The sequence below is a fragment of the Filicampus tigris genome, chromosome 13 (genome assembly GCF_054856515.1).
Source record: "Filicampus tigris isolate MCC_2025a chromosome 13, RoL_Ftig_1.0, whole genome shotgun sequence".
NCBI classification, from domain to species: Eukaryota; Metazoa; Chordata; class Actinopteri; order Syngnathiformes; family Syngnathidae; genus Filicampus; species Filicampus tigris.
This window is the reverse complement of record NC_141229.1, coordinates 1,344,722-1,368,772: the sequence shown is the minus strand read 5'-3', so window position 1 is coordinate 1,368,772 and position 24,051 is coordinate 1,344,722. Positions and strand designations below refer to the sequence as shown.

At 44.6% G+C, this 24,051-nt stretch overlaps 1 protein-coding gene across 9 annotated transcripts in view; it reads right to left on the bottom strand.

Annotated features, from left to right (window-relative positions):
• The window catches only part of fgfr3 (fibroblast growth factor receptor 3), a 102,577-nt gene that overhangs the window by 50,729 nt on the left and 27,797 nt on the right, over positions 1–24,051 (bottom strand). For 7 of the 9 annotated variants that reach the window (XM_086050451.1, XM_086050455.1, XM_086050450.1 and 4 more), the window contains exon 4: positions 370–542. In XM_086050451.1, coding sequence (XP_085906577.1) covers positions 370–542 — 173 coding nt within the window. Of the gene's footprint in view, positions 1–369; positions 543–2,008; positions 2,030–5,656; positions 5,975–24,051 lie in introns of those variants that run through there. The other 2 variants (XM_086050457.1, XM_086050459.1) reach the window with 2 other exon arrangements.

Genomic DNA, 24,051 nt, shown 5'->3' with positions numbered 1-24,051 from the left:
GGTGAAACTTATCACGTTAAAACGTGACCTTTGCCACGTTACGATTTCAAATCGATCGTGTTAAAACATGACAACATGATGACATGTAGAACGTGAAATGTATCACGTACTACATGGAATTTATGAAGTTAAAACCTGGGACCTATCACGGAATCGTTTTTCCTGACAAATATGGGAATCGGCCTCTCCAAATCCTTATCGGCCCGACTCCCGTGCCAACCGATCGGCTCCTTGGCCTGCCTCACCTCTTTTTTTTTTTTTTTTTTTTTTTTTTGCGGTGACCCATACACCTTGTTTCCCGCCCGCCCTGTCAAAGGAGCATTTTGAGTGTTGATGCGCCGCGAGTCAACAAGAGGAAGCGCGTCCTACCTGCGGGCTCGGCGACGGGCAGCCTGGCCGCCGCCGCGCATGCGGGCAGCAGGACGCACGCCAGCCACAGCCGACGCCACGCCGCCGCCGTCATCCCGGCGAGGCAAACGGAAGCGAGGCCCCACGCCAGCTCAGGCGGCACCCGGAGCTCGCATGGCGTCGCCGGCGCCCACCTGCAAGACAAACAGACGACGGGTCAAGCCACGTCAGTTGGACCGACAGCTCAAGCGTTCACTACGACGCATCGGGGAGACGATCCGTCAAGCGCGGGAACGTGGCACTTGACAAATGTTCCGCGACGAGCTTGCAAAGAAAATGGCGGCGTTTGTTTGCGAAGAAAATGACAGCGCAGGAGCGCTACTAGCTTAGCATTTCTAGCTATCTCTTTGCAAACTGTACTTTTGTTTGTTATATTGGAAGATTTTTTTTTTATATATAGAAAACAATCCAATTCGGTTAGTTGGACACATTAAGCCAACTTTTGGGACTTCAGTGGATCTGTTTTTTTTCCCAGAATTTTGAATTGCTATTCATATACTCTGTTTAAATGATACAAATAAACTCATCGTTATCAAGTTCGGCTGTTTTATATGAGTTAAAATATGAAAAGCACTGTTTCAAAGTGCATACTATTACAGTGTCGTGCCGTGTTTTTGTTGTTGTCATCACGGTGGCACTTGGAGTGCTAAATATTTTTCGTGAGTGGTACTTGGTGTCAAAAGTTTGAGAACCAGTGAGTCACCGCTAAAAGCAAAATGTGAAAACAATAAAAGCGTCTTTGCCTGCGTTTTGTGCAACGTTAGCGGCGTAATTTTCCAGAAAGCTCCTGCTTGAATTCCGCATTGTACAACCTCAGTGGTGTTCCACTGTTTTTTCTTCCATACCCGTCTAGCTGTGTACATAGCCTGGGAGTAACCTCGTCTGCGAGACGCCGACCACCGCTCGCTCGCCCGCGCACGCACGCGCGCACACACACACACACACACACACACACACACAAAGGTTAGCGGGCGAGTGGTCTTGGCTCGCACACACAGGCGCGTATTGTGCGTCCACAGAGAGGTTGTGTTGTGTTAACACTGCTGCTTTTCTTTTTCTTCCCCCCGCCACGCGCGCACACACACCGCTCGCTCGCTAGCTCAGCGTTAGCGCCTTGCCGAGGCAGCGGGCGGGACGATAACGCAACGCAGACGCTAATACGCCGACACTGACGCCTTTCATGTCGGCCTCCCCGCCGCCTGTTTGTTTATACGGCGGCCTTGAAGGGCCCGACTGCTGCCGAAGACGGTTGCGCGGCGACCACACACGTAGAAGAGCTAACCTTTTTTGCGGATTTGACGCTACGCGTCAGCAGAAATTTTAACAAGAGTATATGTTTGATTTTGAACGGTATCTAACAGGTGGCTCGGTAGAGGAGCGGTTAGCACGTCAGCCTCCTAGATTGTGCAAGGCTCCAAATAAGCGGTTTCGCATCGCAGTCTACACATCAAATGTAGCATTTTGCACCTCATCAAAAGACACTGAATAGCAAAACTGAGAATCAAAGACCAAGTTTAAGTTTCTCCGATTGGCGGGGACGGTCCCAAAAAGGCTTCGCTGGGCTGAACGCGAGCATGTTCAAGTGGAGCAACCCGCTCACGTCACATAGTCTGAGGTCGAGGGAAGCTCGGTGCTACTTGCGTGCGTGGCTCCAGCTAGCTAGCAATGAGCTTGGGCTGGCTACTATTGCAGCTCAACTCGTTATCATTGCCAGCGTGGCCACAAATAAGCTACAGCTCTGACATGTCTCGTTCTCACTAAGGGATGACAAGAAACAAGAGAAGCCACGCTAATTGCTAGGCTAGCCTAAGATTGGCATGTAATCGTGGAATTGAATGAAATTAAAAGCTTGGGTGTTTGAGTACACTTTCTAGTTTGGCTGGAACGCCGTTGAAACGGCGCTTATCCATCTTTGCAAAGTCAATGTCAAGTTTTTGGCAGTCAGAGGTTGTATCACAGCCTGTTTTTTAAAAAAAAATTTTTTAGTTTTTCCTTGCTCTCCCGTGGGGCTTAGGATCAGGGGGTGTGGTCAATATGTTGACAACAATGTGCATATGAAGCCCTTTGAGACTTTCTTGTGATTCGGGGCTATACAGATACATTTGATTTGACTTGACTTGACCGGGAGAGCGGCGTCAAGTTTGTGCCGAAAGCAGCTGTCACTCCACAAGAGGAACAGCAAAATTTCCGACTTCCGAGGTAGCGTCAGCGCTTCAACGGGCCGGACGACAAGCGTGTGTAAAATGTATTCCCAACTGGACACGCCTGCGAAGCTGAACACCTGATACTCACTTCTACCACCCGGTTGTGTCGAAAGCAGTTGTCACAGCGACACGGCATGGGAAGTGTTCACGTTGACCCGGGACGTTTTTGGAGCGCAAAGCTCAGTCCAAGGAAATTCCAAACTCTTGCTTCTCCTGCCACATTGTGTCCAAAGCCAATGTCTCACCGACATGAGTATTTAGGTGGACCTGCACATTTCCTGGCTTCCGAGCTAGTACCGCAACTGTAACCGTGGCGGGACAATGCCTGTGTAAAAGAGATTTCCACCTGTGCACAAGTTGAGCATCTGACACTCACTTCCCCCAGCCTGTTGTGTCTTCAGTAGGGATGCGCGAGGACCGATTGCAGGTATAGGTATCGGCCCGACACCGGTCTTATTTCAAGAAACTGGGTTCTCGCGAAAAGGATGCCGATAACAACCAACGATAGCAATTGAAGTCTTCCTGGTGCCACATGGCGGCCGTTTGACACAACGGTGAATCATCATGTGCGTCAGGAAGACAGATAGGCCTTGTTTCACGATTAGCTCTCAAAGAGTTCATTGAAATTTGATGTATCATAAGTACTAGTGGTATCGTTCTTTGGGGGGGAATTTTGTTCATTTATAATAAAAGAGGAAATAACAATATCATATGAATACAAATGTTCTCCAATCTCGGATAAAATGGAGCAGAAAGAAGACAAAGTCGAATCATCAATATAGTATCAGTACTTGGTATCAGTCTGTATCATCGGTCTGAGAAAAGTGGTATCGAACATGCCTATTCTAAAGCAATTGTCCCTGTCTAACTATTTGATATAGTTGTGTCTTTGTGGAAGAGCGTCACTTAAAGAAGCAGCGAGCGCTTGTTCTCGAGCTTTCTTTGCGGCAAAAGCGCGACTCCTCCCAGAGCGCTTTCATGTGGCGTCGGACCCGCCAGTGGACGCACGAGCGCTCAAATGCTAGCGACGTGTTTGCCATTCTAATATTTTCCTAACATGAAAGGCGGCGGCGGTGAATAAAACATGACCGCAAATCACACACGCCGCGCCGGGCCGGGCCTCCACCTCACGCGACGACCGACAGGTGCGCCTCCTGGTGGCCGTCACGCACCCTCCCCCTCCTCCTGCTGACTGTCAATCAATCAACCGCATCCCCGGGGTGAGAGAAGATAGCAATCGGCTCACAGAGGAGATTGGAGGGGGGTGCGCTTGTCAGCTCAATATGATCAAAAATTAAAAAGCAACACGCCGGAGCGCAGCAAAAATGTCCAAGAATGTGCAAACGAGATCAGGTCAGGTAGCTGCGTGTCAGGCTACGCACGGTGCAACTCACCACGCACATGGCAGCGCTTCATTACGATCACAATATTGATCACAACGCATAATACAAATATACACTGAAAAATGAGCATTTAAATGTTTACACTGTGCAATATATATATATATATATATATATATATATATATATACACACATATATATGTATATATATACATATATATATATATATACAATACTTTTAACTGTAAAGTTCCTAATTAAAATTATGACAAATTCAAAATAAATAGTACATCTAAGGAGTACTAAAAATATATTACACAAATATACATACAAATTTGCAAAACAGAAATATAAAAATCAAAGATAGAGCCTGATTATAATTCTCAACATAAAAAAGTAAAAACAAATATAATAGGAGAAATAGTAACGTGTAATACAAATAAAACATATTTAAAAAAGAAAAAATAATATTACAATAATTATAATACTTGCATATAGTGCCAATTCCAAATTTTGGATGAACACTGTTACAATATGTTGAAGTCAATAAATGAAATAACTGTGGTATGATATATAAAAAAAAAAATATATATATATATATATATATATATATATATATATATATATATATATATATATATATATATATATATATATATGTATAAGTTACAATGAAAACAACTTTTTAAAAAAAGTCTTTCTATCTAAAAAGTGCCTAATGATGGTGCTTTTTAAAAAAGTCACTGCCGCAGTATGTTTAACTACTGTACTGTACTGTATAAGCGAAGACGCGTAAACTTTTTTTTTGTTTTAAACTTCCATTACACTTTCTTCTGGTTTTCCTTGCAAAATTTCCCACACACTATAATGTAGCCTCAAACAAATACACTCCCCTCAAGTGTGATCAGAGCCCCTAAAAAGTGTGGAAACGTACGATTGGCACGTCGGCAACGACATTCATCACGCACCCACCCACTCTTAGAGCGCCTGCATATTGCACTTTGTTCAGCTATCATTTGATCCGGCCGTAAAGCCAAGCAAGGAACACATCTGACTCCCATGGAGGATCTTTTCCGGAGGAACTTCACAGCCGACGTTTAGGCATGCCACTCGTTAAAAGAAAAAGGAAAAAAACCAACAACGCACTGATGATGATGATGAATTCATATTCAACATGTTTTCCCACCATTTCAATTATTCATCTTTTTCCTCAGCCCGACCATCAAAGTGCACTGTCAACATGAAAAGGGGATAAGTACAAGAAGACTAGAATCTACTTTGCATGTTGCATTGAATTCATCAAAAAAATGGTATCATGTATGCCACCAAAGTAGACATATATGAATATATTTTTATAAATATGTATAAAAAGTATGTAAAACCATAGCTGCAATTAAATGTTTACAAAATGCAAACATAATGATACCAGACCACCATATCAATATTTAAGAACTGCATACGTAATGATGTAGGACCACCACTGCAATATAAATGCAAAGCACAAAATCCCAAATAATAACAACAATAATATGATGATATGCTGGACTGGAATATGGTAACACACGTGCACACGTACACGCACGCTCACGCACACACGCTGGAGTCAACCTGTTTGATTGTACCATCCAAGGAAATGAGTCGATCCCTATTTGAACAGGTAAATATGAATCATAATCATACTAGTAAACGCATCCAAACTCACCCAATGTATGTCCGTGTAGGCTGCAAAGTGTACGCAGTAATTCCACAGTCAAACTCTCAAGCCCCCCCAACCCCAAAAGTCCGTCTTTCAGGTTTTTTTTTTTTTTTTTTAATTAGTAGGAAATCCTCCACAAGTGCGAGAAAAACACGTTTCAAAATCAAACTTGTCAACTTGCGGCGGTCCGGTGAACGACGCGCTGCGGTCCAGAAAGTCGGCGGCAGGCGGCCGCCCTCATGCCGTCTCGGTGGCCGCCGACAGCCGAGTCGCGCTCGGCTCCACACGCTCGGAGAGACTCGCTGAGACTGGCCGAGCTCGGGAGCCTCAGCGCGGGCAAGTGAGAAGGAGAGCGCAAGGCGGAGGGGAGGCATGGAGGACTCGCGGGGAAGCTGGCGGGGCTAACGACAACGTATCCGCTTCGAGATTTCACAATAAGAGCCGTCAAACTAAGAAATCCTCTTTATTATGTCAATGATCGGAAAAAATCCAATAAAGTCATCTTTTGAATTTTTTTAGGTTAAAATATTAATACGTGATGGAGATTAATTGTGTCTCATTTGGTTTTATTCTATGTAAAAATCATTGTTCACTCTTATTTTGACATAATGCAACTCTGCACAACCTATGGCTACTTCTCTTCTTCCCTTAATTATTACACATTCAATACAGTGGTCCCTCGCTACTTCGCGGTTCGGTTATTTGTGACCAAAACATCATGCATTGCAGTTTTACCTCGCTATTTTGGGCAGTTTTCTTACTATATTTCTTCCTTCTAAGTCAGACCATTCACAAAATGTTGATTTTTTTATTTTAAGGGATTTTTTTTGTTCTTCAAAAACCGACACCATTAGAATTAATCAGCTCATCCCCTGTAATCAGCAGTTTGGTATTTATTAAGTGCAACAAGTGTTTCAAAGGGTGGCAACTGTCATACAGAAGCAACACTTGTGCTCAGAACACTCACAGACCATCCCCCCAAAAGTTATTTGCTAACCAAAGGTTGCCTCAGACTACATGAAATTCTAGTCCAATGAACAGAAACAGGAAGTAGCAACCTGCGAAAATAAAACTGGGCAAAAGCGATTACAGAACCAACGCTTATGCTCACATCAGTTTCAGAAGATAAAAATCACAGTTCTTTGTTCTGAAAAAGTCGTTTGACCCCACCGACTGAGAGTCCTCGCAATGGAGCCAAAACAGGAAGTAGAAACCTAACTAAATAAAACAAGGTAACAGAGCTAACAGCAATGCTTGTACTCACACACAAGTCACAGAAGTTAGAATCGTTGAGTCTGAGGTCCAACTAACGCCCTCCATATATATGAAGTAGGAACCTACCAAAATAAAACTGGATTTCAGCAGCTAGCGGAAGCTAATGCTAAGCTAGCGGGCTAAAGTATCAGTCAATGATGTTTAACAGGCGCTAACCTGCAGGCCTAATTGGGCTGGCAGTAAAACGGGACGCCACTGTTTTGAGAGGAGCGCTTTATGGCGCCGTAAAGCGGCTCGGCCGACCCCCTTGGGCCACAAGGAGTGTGCCGGCGCCGCCGTAACTCACAGGGCAAACCGATCGGCATGATTTGTGATGACCGTAAATAACGACCACGACATTTATGCCGTGCGTGTACACGTCTTACATACACTCACACGCAATACTTCACTCTCATGCACACACACACAAAAACACCACCACACACACACACACACACACACACACATTCGCACGTACACACAAAACTCAGGCGCAACACACAACAACCCTCAGACACACGTGCACACTCACACACACACTTGCAACATGCACACGCGCACACGGAGCGGATAAACACACAAACACACTTTTGCTCATACGCACACGTATGTACACACATACGCACACGCACAAACACACGCAGAGCGGATCAAAACACACGCACGCATTCAAGCAGGAAACACCACACGCTACCCTTTTCTTCAAATCTTCAAGCACCCCCATGACGTCACCTGTGGGCACCCCCCCACCTGTTCCATCATCACGCACACACGCAGATGGAGCAGCAGCGAGCTCCTCAGTCTTTCATGTGGCCAACGAGGAGAAGCGTCTAAAAATAGCCCTTGGATGAAAAAGGGGCAGAAAATGGCCTTTCATCAGCCTCCTCCTCCGCTTCGTTTTCTTCTTCTTCTTCTTCTTCTTCTTGTTCTTGGTGGAGAAAATGAAAATGCGCCGAAGCTGACGCCTGCCGAGTGATAATAGATAATAGATTACAGGCCCACGCTCACGCCGCCTGTGGGGAATTGACGCAATTTTGCAGCCTGCTCTTAAAAGCGTGCGACTGTATAATACGTCGTAGACGGGAAGCGGGGGAACAGAAATGAATTTGAGTGCATGCACGCTATACGCGCGCGCTCAAGTCCTCTTATACATGTTGACACCAAATATGGCCGCGCCATCTTTGGCGATGTGGAGTTGGACGGGTTCATTTTGTGGTTTTGCTCACGGCAGCTTCTTTGCCACCGCCTCGAATCCAAGTGGCGCAATTAAGCCACCATCAGAGCAGGAAGTAGCCTGACAACTGTCAATCAAAGTGAATTGGGACACGGGGGCAATTTTCACTTTGGTACAAGAAATCCATTTTCAGTTTTTAGCCCAGTTTTTTGGAGCCATTAGCCCACATCAGGGGTGAACCACTTCACCGTGCCAGAGAATCGAAAATGGTACGATCCGGTGTGGCTTCGTCCTCCGTGAACCAGGAAGTGGCCCGTTGGTACGAATAAGACGCCTCACTTTTTTCTTTTCCACTTTTGCCATTGAACCAACAATTACACAAAACACAATGACATTATCAAACATCAAGGATGTTCAATACCACTTTTTTCCAGGCCGATGCCAGTATGAGAAATCACTTTTTGCGTACTCAGCGATAGCGAGTACAGATACCGCTAGTACTTTTGATAGCTAACAATAATTGAACACAACGACAAAAAATTGTGAGCAAAGACCTTTCTTTCTGACACTGATTCTGATTCGCCGATGTGTCAAACTGCCGCGGTGTAACGCGATGTCAGATGTATCGGCAGCCTCAACGAGTACCGATACCTTAAAATAAGGCCGGTATCGGTCGTCACCCATATGCTTTTTGTACGATTTTTGTTGTTTGGAACAACTGCCCTGCCAGGGCATCCAAAACAGCGCAATCACAAATGTGGCATTTCACAATTCTTCCAATGACAATTTCATTTTCTCTTCTTGCGATTTGGAACCGTTCGACCGACAATAGTGCGATTCGGTCATCTTAACGTCATCCTCAGTAAACCAGGATGTAGAGAAACAATCAAACTGAATAACTAAGTAACTAACTAACTAACGCACAAAACAATTTTAACACATTTGTCGGACATTTTTTGTTTAAGTTTGCAAATCATCCCCTTGCGTGAAAATCGACAATGGTACAATTGAGTCATCATACCAGGAGTACCTTGTTCACAGCTGGTTGGAAAAACAACACAAATGTAACTTTTTTTTTTCTCCACTTTTGTTTGCACTTTGTAGATCTGCACTCTTCTGAGTGCTGTTCTTCTCGACTATTGTTTTTCTTGTCACATGGCTCATATCAAAGACACGTCAACTTGTGAGCAACAACGAGGCGCTCTGATCTCGCGCTTTCTCCTTTTGCAGTTGTTGTTGTGTGTGTGTGTGTGTGTGTGTGTGTGTGTGCGTGTGCGTGCGTGTGTGGTGAGCACAAAGGCAAACACAGCTGAAGGCCGCTTTTGTTGACTCTCGCCTTTCGGAACAGACGTCGGCGTTGGCGACCGAGCCGGCGGGAACGTGCCAAGGCCTGGAAAACAAGCGGCCAGTGTACTCGCTCGGGACAACCCGGGAAGACAATTTAGCATCCCGGATGCTCTCTGTGCCAAAGCTGGAGGGAATCGCATCGTAGAATCGTATTGAATTGTGTCTTTCGAATCCAAATGAATCGCTCTGCATTTGTAATTGTCATTACATGAGACAACTGAAAGATGAATCGATTCACAGACAAATCAGTCGTTACGGCCCGCATCGTAATTGGTGTTTTTTGTTGTAATTGGAGTCCATCACATTAAATCGATGTCCACCGATAGTGTAGCGGTACACACGCCCGAGTTGTGTTCGGGCAGCGTGGGATCGATTCCCGCTCAGTGACGGTGTCTGTGCGTGCCCTGCGACTGGCTGGCGACCAGTTCGGGGTGTAGTCTGCCTTCGCCCGTTGACGGCTGGGATAGGCTCCAGCAACTCCCCGCGACCCTGTATAGGATAAGCGCTTTGGAAGATGACATGACATGACACATTAAATCGCATCTCAGCCATTGCATTTGGAATGAATTGTGTCGAATTGCATCATCATCATTCAGGCTAGCTAACTGGCAAACGAAAAATAGATGATCAACTGAATGTTTTCGCATCTCATCTAATTGGATGGAATCGTGTCGTGACTGGCGTGAGTCGTCGTTGTTGCGAATGCTACTGGCAGCTTGTTTCTTGTCGAATGTGGAACGCTGACTGTATCGTATGCTGGTCGCGTTGCTAATACTGTTTTTGTAGCCTTTTTAATGATGATTTACTTTCCCCCCCACAAGACCCTAAAACGAATACTGAATGACTTGTTTGCTTGCTCCTGCTGTGCGCTGAAGCTCCAAATGGAAAGCGCCCAAGCGCTGCTCGCGGTGGACGTCCTCCAAGTGTGGAGAAAGTGAGGCGGCGGGCCCGAGGCGGCGGGCCCGAGGAGACCCGCCGCTAAACCAGACGTTGCGTAATGTGCACCGGCGCTCCCCAATGCTCCCGAACGCGCCTCGTCAACGTTAGCGCCTCGTTAGCTCCTAGCGCTAACCTCCGTCTTGTTGTGGCTGTCCAATGCCGCAGCGAGCATGCTAACCGAAACGCTAAGGCTGCGCTGCTAATGGGAGTTTTTTTTTGTCCCAAAAAAAGCACTCGCGTTTGGGTTCTCTGTGAGGATTGCCGCTAATCGTTTAAAATGTGGCTGGTCTTGTGCGGCTGTTTCCGTGTTTCAACCTGTTTGAAGGTTTGACTTGCCAATGAACTCACACGTGTTTAATTTTTAACTCCGTGAAAAGATTCATTGTTCATCTGCTCATCAGCTACTCCCTCGGGGCGGGGGAGGTGTCTGTCTCTGTGTATGCGTGCGTGTACGCGAGTGTGTGTGTGTGTGTGTGTGAGATGGGGTGTGTGCGTGCGTGTGCAGGTGTGTGTGGCTTTTTGTGCGTGCACGTGCGTGCTCACATGCGATGGGTCTGGAGGATGCAAAGTATGCGGTGAGATTTCCTGCTTTGAGAGCATCCGGGAGCGGCCGGCTCGGCCGGTCGGACCGGCGCTCGGATTGCGAGTGAAAGCTGCCGAGCCGTCAATCAAAGCGGCTCAAAGAGGCGCGCGGTTCCTTGTATCGTTTTGACGTGCGTAACGTAAACGCAGCCTTGACAATCGAGACGTGACCCGGTTCCTGGCGTGGTTCTTGGTAAGGGCCGTCGACCAGCAAATTTGTTGTAGCGGATGCTGCACGATATTGGAAAAACATGCGGCACAGTCGTTCAATCTTGCGATATTGAACACGTGCCTATAAAAATGACATTTTTTAATTGAATGAAAGAAATACATTTTTTTCATGCAGCAAAATAAACATGCTCAATTTATTCTTAGTTAATTCATTGTAATTCCCCCCAGATAATGTTCAACTATTGGATAGCGATGTACGTTTAAGTTTGCGTCTGACTGGTCAAATTGAGACAAAAGCAGACAATTCCATAAGAAACGTATTGCATGTCCAATATCGCCATATCGCTAATCAGGACCGTTTGAGCATGATCATTTGAATCGGGTATGCTGGAGGAGGGAGGCATCTAAAACAAAGCTGGATAGGGGCTCTCGAGGACCGGGCTTGGGCTTAAGTTCTATTTGAAGATTTGGGGAAAACAAGTACCTGCCAAATTTGTCACACTGTCACAATATCAATAAGAAATACTGTACCAATATGTTTGCTGAAAAAGGTTTTGTCAAAACGTTCCAATATGACAAAGGCAACGACGCGACCAAATTTCATGCAGGCAAGGACTTGAAAATTGCAAGTGGTGCGCCGGTAAAAGAGACGTCGCTGGCTGACAAGTCGCTCCTCCTCGACGTTTTAGACCACAGCCTTCCACTGTCACGCCTCAACCTCTTAATCACACGCACACACCCACACACTCACACATGAACACACCCTCTCTCGCACACACACAAACACACACGCATGGCCTTTAAACCTCCCTACTTTTGCCATACATGAACACACACACCTTCACAAGGAACCCTATACACTCATATAAAACATTATATAGAATCACACACGCACGCACGGGGAGGTATAAGTGTGCGCTAAAAGACTTGTAATTTGTGTTGTGCCAACAAAGGCTGGCTAATCCTGCAGAGGCTTTGTCACAGCTGTGTGTGTGCGTGGGTGCGCGCGTGTGTGTGCGTGTGTGTGTGTGCGTGGTGGGGCTGGAGGGTGCTGGGGGGAGTTTTCTGCATGACAGACTCCATTGGAGAAGGTCTCCACCTCGGCCCGAGCCAGACCTCTTCACCCTCTCGTACCCCCGCGGTGCCAGAGGGGTCGCGGGGGTCCCGTGGGGGGGTGCTATTTTTGTGGGGGGGGGGGGGGTGAAAAAGGGGTCGGGCCGCGACGCTTGTTGCAGTCGTTTAGCTAAAGACGGAGATGATCTCTCTGATATCTGGGGGTGGGGGGGGGGGGCTGCCTGAGCCCAGTGGAAATAAAGTCACCAATGTGTGACAGGTGGAAAGGGAGCGAGCTAATAGCCTTGGAATCACCCCCGCCCCCCTGCCCGCACATTCCCTCCCCATCCTCCTCCCTTTCTATCATCCATCCCGCAGCATTCCAGAGAGACGTGAGGATCAAACTCAGCTTTCAGAGAAGAGCCCAGCAGGAGAACGCTGATCACAATCAGGACGATTCACAAGCTGTCAACAGGCCTGCAAACAGGACACACGCGTGTACTGTCGAGTCCGCAGTGGAGACCCCGTTAGACGCTCGGACTGAAAGAAGCCGGTGTGGTTCTTGGTATTGTTTTTGACTTGGTATTTGATTTGGTTCTGGCTCTTGGCGTGTTTTTTTCAGTTTGTTGTTGACTTTGTTCAGACTGAATTTTGACGGCCTTCAAAACGGTCCTTGACCTGGTTTTTTACTTCGTTGTTGACTTTGTTTTGACTTGGTTGTTGCTTAGTTCTTGACGTTAATTTGGTTTTGACTGGATTTCCTTGATGTAATTCTTTCTCTTGGTTTTTAATCTGGTTCTTGACTGCTTTTGATGTGGTTCTTGACTTGGTCCTATACTTGGTGTTGACTTGGTTCTCGGGGTGGTTCTTCAGTTTGTTGTTGACTTGGTTTTGACTGGATGTTGACTGTTTCAATGCGGTTCTTGACTTGGTTCTTTACGTCGTTGACTAAGTTTTGCTTGGTTATTGATTTCTTTCTTGACTTGTTTCTTTGCTGAGTTCTTGGCTGGGTTCTTGGCTTTGTTCTTGACTTTGTTGTTTGGTTTTGATTGGATTTTGAATGACTTTGAAGTGGTTCTTGACTTACTTTTCACTTGCTTATTAGCTTGATCCCTGACTTCATGCTTGACTTGGTTTTTAGCTTGATCTTGTGGTTCCTGGCTTGGGTTGTGAGCTGGTTTTTGATGCAGTTTATGACTTGCTTTTGACTCCCTTTGATATGTGATTTGACTTGGTTTTTGACTTGATTCTTGACTTGGTTTTCACTTATTTCTTGGTTTGGTTCTTGAGCTGAGGTTGTTGACTTGGTTCTCGGCTAGGTTCTTGGTTTTGTTGTTGATTTTGTTTTTACTGGATTTTGACAGTATTTTGGTGTTGTTCTTGACTTTGGTACTGACTTAGTTTTTGACCTAGTTCTTGCAGAGGTTTTTGCCTTGGTTTCGGCTGGGATTTGTCTAACGGATGCCAGCTTGAGCTGTGCGATTGTATGTGGTAAAATCTCACTCCTCAGAGCCTTCAGAGAGGATACTGGCCGCTGAGCTGGTGGCCCGGGCTTTTAGCTCAGCAGTCAGGGCTCTCTGCCTCCTAGCTGGTGACGTGATAGCGGCACAGGTTCAAGCTCCGAGTGGGTGGAGAGTGCAAGTAAAAATGCCATCGGTTAAATTTGACATTTTTTTATCTGGTTACTGAGATGCTTAATGAATTGGTCCTTGAAGTAGTTGATTGATTTTTTTGGCCAAGAACCAAGTCAAGACTCACATCAAGAACCAAGCCAAATCCAAGTCCTACAACATGTTCTGGGGCTGTCTGTCGACTTTGCAAAAGCTTAATGACAGGAAAATGAAAACCTGCAAAGTTGAGTCTTGCGAGACCAAGACCTCTTCTGTTCTTTCATTAGATTTTATGAATGGAGGCAGCTGGTATTGACTGAATGAAATAGTTGTGTGTGTTTGACATGAAACATTCCCTATTATGTTGACATTGTCTCCCAGCATCTGGACGTGAAGAAATGTCTCCAGCTGAACGCCGTCCAAGTTGTTACTTGAACTTTTAAGATGTTGGCTACATTTTGGATTCCTTACTCTTCTCGCCGCCGCCGCTCTTTGGTCTTTCCGAGACGGAAGGAGGAGAAGGATGGAGCACTGATTGTGCAGTATTGATGGTAAAGTATTGATCAATCAGCAGCGGCGCTTGGGCACGTGCACGGAGAGTGAAAAACAAAAAGATTTAAAGTCCAAATGCGCATATCGGCACTTTTGCAATAAGCAGTGACACACTGTTACCGATTCAAACTAACAACATCAAAAATCATAAAAATAACATTAAACTTACAAATGTAGTAAAATAATAAAAGTTAGTATTATCATTTATAACGTGTAGTGCATTCTAAATACAGTCTGTTTATATTTACAGTATGTACGGTATGTGTCTGAGGTGGATTCGTCCCTACATTTGATAATTCTATGTTTGCTCTTGATCAACAAATTGATGAATAGCTACCTTTAAAAGCAAGGTTTATGCATACATGTGCATAGTCGAGAAGACGCACATATATGCATCCTGTTTAGCATTATCTTAGGTCAAGTGAACAGAGAAAGGTGGAAAGATCCGAGTCGGCAACGCAACGTCTGCGCGTGGATGTGTGACAGTCCTGACATTCCTGGCGACCGGTCCGACAAGATGCTGGCGTCCAGACAGCCGCCAGGCACAAACAAAGCAGCTTTTGTTGCACACATCGGGGATGCCTCTCACATTTAGTATCAAGTGTGAGATTAGCGATCAATACATATTGAAAATCGGCTTATCGCCATGTCAGCAAACGAATAAGATTGCTGATAAAAGTGCTTGATTTAAGCAAGCATGCCGTGGCCAAACAAAATTGGAAATCCACACAATGCAGAACACCTACTTTACATGTTGTAGCCATATTACATGCATAAATACATGCTTACATCGTTTATGCTGCATTATTAGTATGAGTTTCCATGGCAACAGCTCGAGGATAAGCCACAGCTGCTGCTTCCTGCATTTGAACCACATTCGCCTTCACCCCATAAACATTTTGCACCACATATGATTACTGAATAAGCGATTGCATAGTAGGCACTGACATCTGAGTCCTCGGTGTCATTTCACTTAAGTTTGTCTCCTGACTCAACTCAATCAACTGAGTCCATTGCGCTTCCACTGAGTTTGCCAACTCGAGCCAGGAAAGCAAATACTCAGAGTCGGCGGTTCTTTTTTGGAGAGTCAGTTCAGTCGACTCAGTCAGCCGTTTCAGCTACATCATCTGAGTCTCCTGACTTGCCAATGAGGTTGGTTTACTCGAATCAGTGAACCAAATCATCTGAGTCCGCAGTGTTCATAAAGTGGAGTCCGTCGTCCGACTCAACTGAATGTATAGAGCGCGTCAGTGTTTTGTTGAGTCCGCTGACTGGGCTCAAGGAGCCAAATCATCTGAGTAAACAGTGTGAAGCAAACCATGGGGGACCGGCTGTGTTACCAGCGAGGCTGCTGACTTGAGTCCAAGAACCAAATCACTAGTATTTGCAAAGAGCCTGTTGACTGCAATCCGTCACTAGAGTCTGCTGTTTTTTGCTGGTGAGTACGCTGACTAGAGTCCAGGAACCAATTGTCATTGGGGTTTCCAATGAGTCTGCTGGCATGAGCGGCTGAACCAAATTCTGCTGTTTCCAGTAAATCCATTAACTTGAGTCCTTGAACCAAATCACTGGAATCTACGGTGTTTTGGTCAAGACTCCTGACTCAAGTCAGAGAACTAAATCGTCGAACTCTAATGTGTTTCCGGTGAGTCTGTTGACTTTAGTCACCTGAGTCATCAGTGTTTCTGGTCCGGAACGGACTACTTGAGTCGGGCCACCCATTTCCACTGAATCATCAGAGTCCACGGTGTTCAAATCATTTGAATTCTCAGTGCCCATAAAACAAATCATTGGAGTCTGCAATGTTTCAGTCTTCTCACTCGAGTCAATGAACCAAATCATCGGAGTTCACAGTTTCTGCCAACTCGAGTCAGCCACCTGATTGAACCGAATCAACTAAGTCTGCAGTGTTGATTTGCAATGTGCCCAATGACTCAGTAAATCAAATGTCCTGAGTCAGCTGTGTTTGTGGTGAGTCCAATGACTCGAGTCAGTGAATAAAATCATCCAAGTCCACGGTGTTTACGTTGAGTCCAAGGACTAAAGTCAGTAAACCAAATCATCGGAATCTGTTGGGTTTTGTGATGACTCTGCTGACTTGAGTCCAGGAACCAAATCATCAGGGTTTGCACTGTTTAGTTTCTAGCGTGTCCACTGATTTGAATCAGAAAACCAAATCATCTGGGTTGTCTATCTTTCTGGTGTGTGTCCGTTGACTTGAGTCAATCTCCCGATTCAAATGAACCATTCATGACCACTTTGTTTCTGTTGAGTCCGTTGACTTGAGTCAGTGAAGCTAATTCTTTGAGTGCTCAGTGTTTCTGGTGGGTTTCTTGAGTCAATCGCCCAACTCAATCATCTGTGTCCACTGAGTTTCCGTTGCCTTTTCTGTCTCAAGTCTCTAAATCAAATCATAGGAGTTTGCCGCGTTACCATTGTGTCTGTTAACTCGAGTCAGTCACCCGACTCAAATGAATCATTTGACTCTGTTGACTTGAGACAGTGCACCAAATCATCAGAATCTCGCTTTGTGCGTTTAGAAGCAGCCAACCAGACTCGCAGGATTCGGGGAGAGGAAGACCCCTGACCCGCGATTACTGATTCACAGTCAAGATTCAAATCATTTTGATCCAGTGTTTCCTGCCGGATAAGAAAGAACACTGGGACCATTTTGGGCAGCATGCATACACCTTCATAAATACTAGCTTGCTGCCTGTCCGCAAGGCATTGGAGATGTGTCGGATCATCAGAAATGAATTACAGAAGAGAGAAGTAGAAGAAGAAAAGAATCTTCAGGCCAAGACTCACCGACGAAAATAAGGGTAGACATCAATCATGGCCGACGCTTGTCACCAAACAATTGTGGAACGACAGCGGGGAGACGCCTTCAACACGTCTTCCGTGTCCAAATCAACAACAACTGCGTGCGTATGTCTGTATGTTTGTGTGTGCGTGTTTTGGGAGCAAGTCACCCGTACAGGGGTCGCCCGAAATCAATCATCATCATCACCGTGTTTTTGTCAGTTGAGACTCGCCGCTTGGAAGAGTTTCTGTAATGGTTCCTGCAATGCAGATCAGGGTTTCAAGCTCGCTTTCGGGTTTCAAACTGAATTGGGTTTTAAATTAGAGTTCAAAACCAGGGTTAGGGTTTCAAACAAAAGGGAAGGGTTTACATTTGCATCTTAAAACCAGGCTTAGGATTTCAAGTTAAAATTTCAAACAAGAGTAAAGGTTACAAATTACAGTTTAAAACTAGAGTTAGGGTTTCGAACGAGAGTTAGGGTTTCAAACTAAAGTTAGGGTTTAAAATTAGGCCGTAAATCGTGGGTTGGGTGTCAAACAAATGTTAGGGTTTCAAGTCAGTGTTCCTACCCTGGGTAGCATTTTAGGAAAATGCCCAGGATTCAAATTAGAAACCTGAATTATTGGGAATTTCAAACAAAAGTTAGGGTTTCAAATTAGGGCATCAATCCTGTGTTAGGGTTTCAAACATAGGTCAGGGTTTCAAATAGGGTTTCATGCAAATGTTCAGGTTTTAATATAGGGCTTCAAGTTAGAGCTCCAATCCGGGGTTAAAGTTTCAAGCAAGTGTTGAGCTTTTAAATGGGGCTTTCAAATTCGGGTTGTTGTTTTAAATTAGAGTTTCAAGCCAAGGTTAGGGTTTCAAATTAGCTGGTTTAGTGTTTCAAGACAAAAGTTAGGATCTTGATTTCGAGTTTAACGCTCAGGTTAGTGTTTTAAGTTAAGGTTTGAAGCCTAGGTTAAGGTTAGGGCTTTCAAATTAGGACCCAATGCAGAGTCATAAGGTCGGCTACATCCTGCTCAAGTTTGGATCAAGTCAAGTCAGTACTGAAACAATGGGACTTCATTTCAGACCCGACCAGTCGCATTGTGCCACCACACAATGCCGCAACGTTTCCAGCCATTGTTGGCATCGTCTTCATCGTAACTCCTTTTCACTACCTCGTTTCTTCTCACCTTCCACCATTTTTCTCCCCCCGGCGCTGGAATGTTCCGTGACAGCTGCCCGTCTAAACAGACGCCTCGTCACCGCACTTATCACCTCGCCGCAGCCGCGCGCCACCGTGATAATTGGCCGCTTTTAGACGACTTGGCTGTTACCGTTAAATCATTAGCCCCAGCACGCCAGGGGGAGAGGGACAAATTAAACATGCCCGTCGCGTCGCCTCGGCCCAGCGCACACAAAGCACTTAAGAGGCTTTATGTGAAGCACTACACTAGCTTGTACATGTGTTCGCACTTCACCGAACACCAGACACTTCATTAGGGACACCAATTGAAAGGAATTCTGCCTTAATAAAGGTAACGCTATTTTTGGAGGGGGCGGCCGGGGGCACCAAACTGTCATTTGAGCGATTCCCTGTTTCATAAACTCATCAAATTTTGCAAGCGTGTTCATCCAAAGTGAAAAGCTATAGCGGTTGTGATACCCTAAAAGTGGCGTAGGAGTAGACCCACAAAAAAGTCTCAAGAAGCTATGCCTGAAAGGTCTCAGGAAGTCTGCCATTTTGGTTTGAATTGGCCATTTTGGTTCAGTACCGCCCTCCAGAAATGAGCAAAAAAAATCTGCCCCTGAAGCCAGGTTGACTTAGCCATATGAAATTCAGTAAGTCAGTAGATACACCAAAAAATTCTGAAGAAGCCATGAGCAAAAAGACAGAAAGTCTGGCAAAATTTTAAAGTCCATTCATTGGAGAGTAATTTTGCTAAGCCGCTTCACAGACAAAAAGTGGCACCCAACCGGACATTTTTTAAATGAAACCAAATCACCTAAGTGATTTACTCAACAGTCAGTTTAACTTAAATTCAGTACCCCTATAAATCATAAGTAGACCCACCAAGACGTCTGCCATTTTAGGCTCTTCTTGCCAGAGGTGCTTCAAAGGCAAACGTGTCTTTGAGATTTTGTTCGATTGTTCCCAAATTTGAACGACCACTACAAGTCAAGTCCATTACGACCGGCCGAGTTACGTTTTCACTCTTGACCAATTCCCAACCAGGAAGTGTCAAACTTTTCCCACTTAAAGGCGTCACGTTTTGAGCTCAATTCGTAGCTGAGTTCTGGTCCGCCCACGTCGTCATCCCAAAATAGTTTGCGAGAGGCTGACTGACTGCTGCGATGAAGCGCTTGTGTGTAAACAGCATGCGGTATTCCGTCTCTCGCCAGCATCTTCTGGTTGTCCTGGTAACTGTCATCCTGCCCCTATTGAGTTATGCGACACAATAGGAACGCGCAGCATCAATCGTTGCTCTCTTAAGGTAAGGCAAGACTCTCACACATGCTGGAGAAATCAGCACCCAAACATTTGGTCTTTATACTTCTGAAGTCGTACATGCCAAAGTGGTCCAAAGTCAAGGCCTTAGCAATGTCAAACAAAACAAAAACAAAATAAGAACATTTTCCAGCAACTTTCACTCGACCACCTCCAAAATTGGTGGACTTAAAGATAGCCGCTTAGCTGGTTCATTTTTGGTGCCAATTGCCTTTCATTTTGAGGAAATTGCCTGAAATTGAAAGAAATCGAACCCCATCGAACCTCCGAGTATCGGTTTTATCGCCGGCTTTGCACAACACTAATTGTTTTTCTTCGGTCTGTTCTTAAATAATCACGTAAAACCTGAAAATGGCTTTTGCTTGAAAATGTCAACCGTATTCAAGGTTGCATCCTACATTGAAAAGTAACAGAGGACACAGCCTTGATCCGACAGTCACAGCGCTCCTTGTCTTGTGGAGTTGGTGCTGCAGATATAAATACACCCTGTCTGCACTAAAGCTGCTTTTATAGGGACATTAAACCCTTTTTTTCCATCAACACCACACAAGTGTTGCTGCTGCTGCTGCATTTAGCAGCTGAAAGACGTCCAGTCTGCCTCCGAGAGGACCACCACAAGCTTTTCATTGTCACCCCCCCCCCCCCCCCCACACACACACACACACACACACACTACCCCATGAGTCGTTCTTCGGGGTTTTTGGAGCTTTAGACCAACACCCCCTCACCCCCCTCCAAAAACAAGAGGGTACTTCGACAAGCAGTCAAGTTCTGGATCCAGTTGTGACAAGTCAATAAAAAATAAAAACAAAATTGGCATATACAAGTTTGCCAATACTTCTGTTGGTACTGCATTGCCCGGGAGGCCATGCTCTCGCATTTAAAAAAAAGAAATCTGGTTCTGCCGCCATCTGCGCCGCGTAAATGCGCTGTCTGTGAAATTCGAGCCTGAAATTATTATTTCAGGACAGTTATAAAGTGTGTACTTCTGGGGAAGTTTTTGTTTGGTGGTACACCATGACAGTTTTGTAATGAAATGAAATTCGTTAGCCTAATAGCATAATTGCCTCACTGTCACAATTTCGATGAAAAATAGCTACGTGCTTATTTAAAATTGTGGGGGGGGTTTTCTTTGTCTGTGTGGATTCTCGGTCATCCAAATCATGGTAACCCGCAAAGGTTCAAGTGAGGCAACTGGATTCTTTTTTGTTTGTTGAATTCTTTTTTTCCTTGTTTTCCAAAAACATTCAGAAATGACTTAGGGCAATTATGGTATGACTCTAACAAAATGTGCTACGGCTCAGTGAAGGTTTGGGAACCAGTGAGGAAGGAGAAGCGTGATGGCACCAGGCCCAAACGGGTCCAAACCGGTCGTCCACAAACAACCGCACAGACAGACTGCAGCTGCCTTTCGCTTTGCCCTAAAATAAATGAGGCAAAACAGTGGAGATGTATCACAGACTTTAGCGTCGGGAAGCTAACGCTGTGTGCGCACACGCGCGTGTCTGTGGTTGTGTGTGTTTGGCATGTTATTCTGGTTAGCGAGGCTATAAAAGTAGGAGAGCAATTCTGAGCGCCGGTTTACGGTAACCTCCGACCAAAACACTGGCACGACAACAACAACAACAAAATGGCCGCCTCGCTGTGGACCCACGGCGTATATATCGGCAGCGGACGCAAAAACGGCGCCTTGTCAGACAGATCCTTACAGTATTTTAGTTTACTTTTGACATTTAAGCGCAACCCAAAGGCATAACTAATCGATCATATGTGACTTCACCAAGGATTGGAATATAGACTTTTAATGTTTGAATTTGTGCAGTGCTTTTTTTAATAAATGTACCATGTCACAAAAAATTGAAATGAATCTAGTTAAAATAGTAAATGTGTATATGTGAAGTTATTTGGCCCCTCCAAATGTTATTTTGTTTTTATGGTAAAAGTAGTATTCAAAAGTAGTAAAAGTAGTAGTATTAGTATTTTACATATGCTAAATTAAAAGTTAATATTTTTCAAGGCATTTGGGCCATTTGTTTCAGCTTCTGATTTTCAATTTTTTTTTTCCTGTTTTATGGATTTTTTTTTCACTTTCAGAGAATTTTGTTTGTTTTAGTTTGAGGAATATTTGGGGGGTTCTGTTTCGGGGATTTTTTTTTCTGTTCTTCAGATTTTTGTTGTTGTTTTGGGGATTTTAAAGTGTTTTTTGAGAATATTCATTTCTGTGTTTTTCTGACCCCTGATCCGGCCCCCCTTAGCCTCTTTTGTTTCACTGAAGCAAATTAAACCCTTAACTGATGAAAAAATTCAACTGGTCACTTTTTTTGTAGCTATAATTAATGAAATCTCACTTTTGCTTGAATGAACTGATGGGTTCAATGTTTCATGCACTTGAACTAAATACAAACTGGCTGATTTGTTTGTTTGTGTCTGGAACTGGCTGAAACGCCAGGAAATATGTGCAGAAATGGCAAAAAGATGTCACTTGTTAGTTTTCCCTGTGAGGAATTAAGACTGGAATGAAGTAGCTGACAAGTGGACAAATGCTCTGACTGTCAATCACAGGAGTCACTTCATTCGTCTCCAGGGTGAACGATGACGTGTTTTTCTGCATCTTAACGAACTTGCCAAGGTGATTAGAAATAGTTGGACAAATATGTCAATAATCAAGTAGCTATTCTGTGTACTACGCCACTTTTTAATCTCAAGTACTGCAGCTAAAAAACAATGCCGGAAAGTCTCAACATGCAAGCACATTTCCACATGGGAAATGCCTTTTTTTGTTGTTGTTTTCCGCATACTTGTGTTGCTGTATTCCGAGCTCATATTGTCTTCGAACGGAATAAATGGTGTGCAAGTTAACCAGGAGCAGCTGTGATTGTTCAACTGGTGGAAAAATGACAAACACAAATCAATAACATCGTAAAAAGCCCATTGTTAGTCTGGAAAAAAAATACTTCCTTTCTGGTTTTTTTTTTTTTTTTTTTTGACACATTCATTCTTCTTTCTTGACCACAAAGACTCACATATTCCCTAGTTCCCAAGCAGCCGTTTGCCAAGAGAGAGGTGCAAATATTATTTGAATAATGCCTAACCCAACACATACACAGACAAGCGCTCTTGTCTTGTGTATAAATATTAAAGTCGTCATAAATAAGATGTGTTCTTTGTCTTCATTTCAAAGCGCGACGAAAGATTCCACTCCAGCTTGTAGCGTCGCGCCCGCAGCCCTAAATAATAATAAATAATCATCATAAAAACGTGTATGTCTATACATCATTAGTGTGTCGGTGGGACAAAACGAGAGAGCAAACTTGTCTGGGAGTTATTGAAAGCGTTCATAAATCCACATGAGTGTGGGTGTGCGTTTGTGCGTCACATGTACGACAGAACCAGTGGACCACCCACAAGGGCCGACGCCAGCTGATGATGATGATGATGATGATGATGATGATGATGATGATGCAGACTGGACTATTTACTTGATTATTGATTCAACTTTTCTCTTTTGGAATGAATGGAGGGCTTTTTCAACGGCATCGATACAAGCGCAAGCGTCGCCCACAAGAACGTGGAGCGCCTCCAACGGGCTCCGTTTAGCTGCCGTGCAATGAGACGACGGTACCTTGAAACTGCTTTCATTTATTTGTTTTAACAAAAATAAAATTAAAGTGGTGAGAAGAAGAAGAGGGGTCTTGGCAAAACCTTTTGTACGTAATGTGGGAGGAGCTCTTTGTGATTCAGCTCGTCCCTATGTCAATGTACTGTACAAGCCCTGGAATGCACCCAAAATGGCTGCTTCGCACCTAAAATAGCCGACTTCCTGTCGAATGCCCAAATTTCACCAAATTTTGTTTTGATAGGTAATATTGGTGTCAAGGGCTAATTTTTTCAAAGCCATCTGGGGTACTCGCAGACAACCAACCAAACACTGTGTTTAAAATGGCCGACTTCCTGTTCAAGTTCGGACATGGGTCCTTGAGACTTTTTGGTGCATCATGTTATGATAGACTTGTCCACCAAATTTCATGATGATCAATAAAATTGGTGTCGGGGGACCTATAATCATTTTCAAACTTCCAAGGGTCAACCAACGAATCGTTGAATAATCAAAATGGCAGACTTCCTGTTCAAGTTAGCACATGGGTCCCGAAGACTATTTGGTGGGCCCTGTTATGATAGATATGCCCACCAAATTTCATGTTGATCGGTAGTATTGGTGTCAAGGGCACATTTTTGTCAAACCTTTCAGATGTCGTCACGGGCAACCAGCAGAGCCTTCTTGTGTGCCCAAAATGGCTGACATGAAATTGGTATCGTGTGCGATTTTTTTTTAACTGCACTGCACTCCGGCGGTCGGTGGTTTTGTCCGTGAATCATCCTGGCAGCTCGTATCCCGTTTGAAAATGGACTTTTTTCACTTTGTTC